The following is a 5222-nucleotide window of genomic DNA, read 5'->3' as shown; positions in this document are numbered from 1 at the left end:
GTGGTAATTCCAAGGGTACAATTGTACCAAATCAGCTTCTCAAAACTCCCCACCAAAATAGTATCCATAGCGTCCAATGCTAAGAGGGAATACCCTCTACCCAAAATCTGGTTTAGTGGTTCCAAGCTCAACCTGTATTTCTTTTTCCATGTCTCCTTCAAGTAATCCTCCATCACCCATAGCTCTATCCATGTCCATGTAGTGTATAACAACCCAAGATGACCCTCACAGTTCACCAATTTTTTGTGAACTTCAAAGTCAATGTTCATAGCTTCTACTTCCTCTCCTTCTAATGATGAAGATGATTCTGATTGAGGCAATGAGATTAGCCTCCAATTCGCTTTATCAATGTCGAAAGCAAATATTTGTTTTCGTTCTTCAAAGGTTAACCAATGAACAGAACCATTCATAAGAATCTCAGACTCTAGAGCTAAACCAGGCAACTTCAAATCCTCCAACTGCATACTCCATGCCCAGTTCTTGGAATCAAATATCTCACACTGCAAACCCCCATACTTCTTAGACCTTGAAAGTCGAATGATCTTGTAATGCAACGGCTGCGATTTCTTTACCACAATTGCCATTTTTTCAGTATAGTAACGAGTCTTAGGGTTGGGAATTCTTCTCCATTGTCTTGTGATAGGCTTGCAAACATAGTACCTGTTTGAATGTGTGAACAAAAATTAAAAAAACTAACAAACATATGCAGTCTTCACTTTTAAAAAACCTAACCACATAACAATATACCTTGGTGGGTTATGATAAGCTTGACTCATGCAGCAAACCAGACCTTGTGCTTGATATGAAGAGGCTTCAATCTTAAGGTTAGTCGTCGGCATAAAGTCAAGAGAGATTGCAATTGGAGAGGTTACAATGGAGAGGAAGCTAGTGTGGTATTTATTTTTCTGAAGATTCTGAACAAAGAAACCAGAAACTGATTGTGTTCTTTGACAATGCAAGTGGTTGAAAGTAGAATCATGTGTGAGAGCATTCCAATTTCTGCAAACCCATCTACATCGTCGGAGAAGATCATCTAGAGCCACATGAGTTAGGATCTCATACAAGATATCTCCAGGTAATGTTGGTGAAGATGGTGAGTTGCAGTCTCTTCCTTGTTCTTCTTCTTCCTTCATCATCAATAGAGCCGAGTTCTTCTTAAACCCTAAAACCATTATGAATTAGTTGTTAAGCTCAATCTTTGAAGACAACTCTCGGAGAAATAGTTAAGTTCAGGAGGTTAAGTAGGTTTGTTACTATTTGTAGGGAAGATTGCAACGTCAACTTGGAAAGGAAGGTAAAAGGCACACCTCTTTAATGTCCTAATGTGGAGTTTCTATATTAGTTACGAGGAGTCCTATGGAGACTTTAGTTTCAAGGAGAGTCCTCCTATAACTTGGAAAGGTAAGTTTAAAATAATAATAATAATAATTTTTATCACAATTTTACCCTTAAATTGTATCAATCGATCGGTTAAGACTTGGGATTGGTCTCCAACCATATTGTTCCAATCTGAACGTTTTCCCGGTCCAATCCGAATTTTGAAATCATGATCCATTCCGCCCAGCCCAGCCCTACCCTTCACCCCACCTCATCCACACCAACTTCATTCTACCCTTAACATTAATTCTCAAATATGAAGCGTAATGGTGATAACCGAAAGGACTTGTTACCGGCAAGCTCATAACTGAAACCAGATTTTAAACCGCAAAAGCAAAAAGAAATCAAAGCCTTAACAGAGAAGAAGACCATAACTAGTAGGGGTGTAAGTTTAGCCCTGACGGTCTGAACTCGTCCTAATCGGCCCTGAGCCTGAACTTGTCTTACCTGCTATGAGGGTCAACCCGACCCAACCCTATATGGGGTTAGGCCGGGCCTAGATTAAAGCATAAAAACCCAGCCCGACCCTAACCCGCCCTAAGTCTAACCCTGATTATTGTGCTTTGTAGAATGCAGGTGTTTCTCCTAACCAAGGGAGTTTATTGTTGTTGTCATTGAGTTTCTTGTGTAACAAGAATATGATAAAGAATAGTATAACCAAAACAGAGAGCACAAAGCCAAAGGAAAAACCCATCTCCACACCCATGAAATAAGGAATGAGGAGAGGTGGGGGCTTGCATCACTTGAGTTTCTTGGTCTATATTATAGATCATGGTGAAATTCTAACAACAGTGAATGATTGGATTATGTCTTAATATGTTGACTTTTGATAGAGGGGATTAAAAAAAGGGTCACATGGAAAAATAGAGGCACATAGAATCTTCATAAAAGAATAATAAAATATCACGTTCATTATAGTCATAGAATCTCCATGAAAGAATAATAAAATATCATGTTCATTATAGTTTAATGGAGGAATTCATTTTAGGATTTTAATTAAAAAATCAGCTTTCAATTCATTTTAGAAATTGAAATCGGAATTGAATCGTAGTTATCGAAATGTGATTCTACTAAGAAGACCAGTTAGGGTCAACCAGACCCAACCGATATTGATATCTGACCAACCTGAATTGATTATGAATATTGATTCAAGATAAAATAGTAAAAAATGTGTTTTTTTTTTTTTTTTTTTTTTGCGAGAAGTTAGGGCAAAAGTGATTGCCCATCAAGATTAGTACATACCTAATATCAATACTGATATTGATAACTAAATCCATAATCTAGATTGGCGGAGCATGTCCTCACATGGCCTGATGGAATGAGGAGGAGAAAGGGGCGAAGGGAAAGGGCAGAGGGAGGCAGAGAGTGGGCACATAGAGAGGAAAGTTTGTCAGCAGTGGGAGAGAGAGAAAGAATTTAATTAACGGGAAGAAAGGATATGACTACAATGTAGGTTTAAGCCAAATCTAAGGTTTTAGAAGTGTTGATGACCTGATTCTAGTCTAAAATCGAAAACGGTCAGTTCAAGAACATAGTTAATAAATACACGTATTATATATCCAAACGTTTCTTTCAAAAAGGTGTTTTTTGCCATATAGGTTCAATAATACAAATTTTTTTTGGGTAAAATATTACAGATTAATGTGCATATTTTATGACACATTAAACACGTATAATACACAATTAATAAGGATATATAAGTTAGTAAATAAATAAATAAATGAAATCAAAACCTACCCGAATCTCCCAAACCAATTCTTCTTCCCTTTTTCGGATGGGAACACCCAAATGCTCACTTTGTCTGAGAGAGGAACCTTCGTCCCTTGCTTCTCCAACTCCATTCGCGATGACTGGTGACCTGTGACTGAAGATCAAGGGGGAGCTAATAGAATTCATATGTGCAACACATTGCATGACAATCAAATAAGCAGACAATACAATTACTTTAGAGATAAGAACTTCGTACTTGGATCCATGGCTGAAGCAAAATGATCCTTTTTTTTTTTTTAAACTAGAAGATCAGTGTCATTTCATTAAAGAAAGAAGAACCAAGAGAAACAAACTAAAGACTACACAAACACATCAACAACTGAAAAAGTGAAAAACCCAGAGAAAGATGCTTCCCACCTTTGGCATTGCCATCAGCAGGAAAACACCAATCTCATCACTAACTAAATCTATAACTTCGCCTTGTCATAGCATCCATGGTAAGATCTTCTGTCACAGAAAAAGGTAGAGAAACCATATCGCTGGACCTCCCTATCTTTGCCACTTGTTTATCCAGGTAATCCACCACAGGCTTCACCTCTCTGAAGCAATGTGTAATCTTCTATTATATACTTTGAAGGAAAGCATGCAAGAAGCACCGCTTTTGAAGAACATACCACAGAATATTATTAGAAACAACCGAGGAAACAACCGTTGCAGAATCAGACTCGATCCATAGGACCACCACTCCGATCTCTTTTGCTCTAGCAATACCTTCCACCAGTGCTACAAATTCCACTTCAAAAATTTATTTTACACAGAAAAACATTGAAAGCCATTAGCACCTACCCCAAGTGGTTTCGGAGCATGCCCCCTACACCAACTCTTCCTGGGTTGCCTAAAGAGCTCCCATCTGCATTAAGTTATCCCAGTTTACCTTTGGCTTACACCAATATAATTCTAATATCTGATTTCTTGAGCTCGGCACAATAGAAAGACTTGATTTCGTACAAGAATACACATCCCTCACTGATTTCACCACTCCTTCCGTATTAAAACTAAAACCTCTAATATCCTCTTTAATCATGTCAAATATCTGAAGGGCTGATCTACATTTGTTTTAAAAAATCCTGTTATTTCACTCCCACCAAATGGTATTTGACACAATCACAAGGCCCACCGTCCAAGGCTCTTTTATGTTAATTGACTCTGTTTTCCTTTTCCACCAATATAATAGGTTCTCTATCAATCCATGACTTTGTCAGATTATACAAAAACAATCCACAAAAGCCTTCCAAACCTGCACGGTGAAAGGACATTGAAGGAACACATGAACGAGAGATTCCCTTGCGTCTCCACACACAACGCATCTTGAGGCAAGGGAAACACCTCTCTTCATAATTACATCATCTGTTGGGAGCTTTGCATGAACAAAACGCCACCCAAAAGTAACTTGTCGGGGCATCAATTTCTTGCACCAAATAACCGATCCACAAGGAACTTTAGGGTTCCTTCTTCTAATCTACTCCCAAGCAGAAAACAAAGAGAACTCACCTGACAACTCAGAAATCTTAATGACATAACCTATTACATGTCCTTAAAAAATAAATAGAATTGGGATAGCAAACCAAGATTTTAATAGCAAAAAATTAGACTTACGAGAAATTTAAGCCCAATAACTTAAGTTTAATATGTGCCTGAGCTCACTAAAATACATATAAGGAATATAAGGCTTCACTGAGTCATTACTGATCGACACATTTTATAAGTATTGTGGGAACCTGGACATGATGTTATGATGAAAATCTTAAGAGAAAATTTATCCATCTTTTTCAAGGCATAGGAAATGATTTGAAAAATCCATCTAAGTTTTTCAAGTAAAATAGTAGTTTACTGTCTTACAAATGACTCCAGGCATTGAATTTATAAATATAAGGGCAGATACAATCCAATTTTAAAAGACAAAATATGTTGGATTAGAATTCTGTAGACCTTGGGGCCCACTAAGATATAATGCATTGGCTTTCTATTATGTCCGAGGATGCCAATAATGCTCAATGATTACCTAATCTCACAGTAAAACTGATTAAAAAAAAAGGGTTCCAACTGTATACATTTGCCATTCGAGAGTGAATTAT

At 37.4% G+C, this 5222-nt stretch overlaps 1 protein-coding gene across 1 annotated transcript in view; it reads right to left on the bottom strand.

The window, feature by feature from the left end:
* LOC122060830 (F-box protein At5g49610-like) overlaps positions 1 to 3223 on the bottom strand; it is a 3456-nt gene extending 233 nt beyond the window's left edge. The window contains exons 1-3 of the mRNA XM_042623921.1: positions 3115 to 3223; positions 748 to 1162; positions 94 to 660 (exon numbers count right to left, since the gene is read on the bottom strand). Coding sequence (XP_042479855.1) covers positions 94 to 660; positions 748 to 1136 — 956 coding nt within the window. The 5' untranslated portion in view covers positions 1137 to 1162; positions 3115 to 3223. The remainder of the gene's footprint in view (positions 1 to 93; positions 661 to 747; positions 1163 to 3114) is intronic.
* Positions 3224 to 5222: the final 1999 nt, after the last annotated feature.

The sequence above is a fragment of the Macadamia integrifolia genome, chromosome 14 (assembly GCF_013358625.1).
Source record: "Macadamia integrifolia cultivar HAES 741 chromosome 14, SCU_Mint_v3, whole genome shotgun sequence".
In the NCBI taxonomy this organism is placed as follows: Eukaryota; Viridiplantae; Streptophyta; class Magnoliopsida; order Proteales; family Proteaceae; genus Macadamia; species Macadamia integrifolia.
The sequence above is the reverse complement of the archived record's forward strand: the minus strand, read 5'-3'. Positions and strand labels throughout refer to the sequence as shown.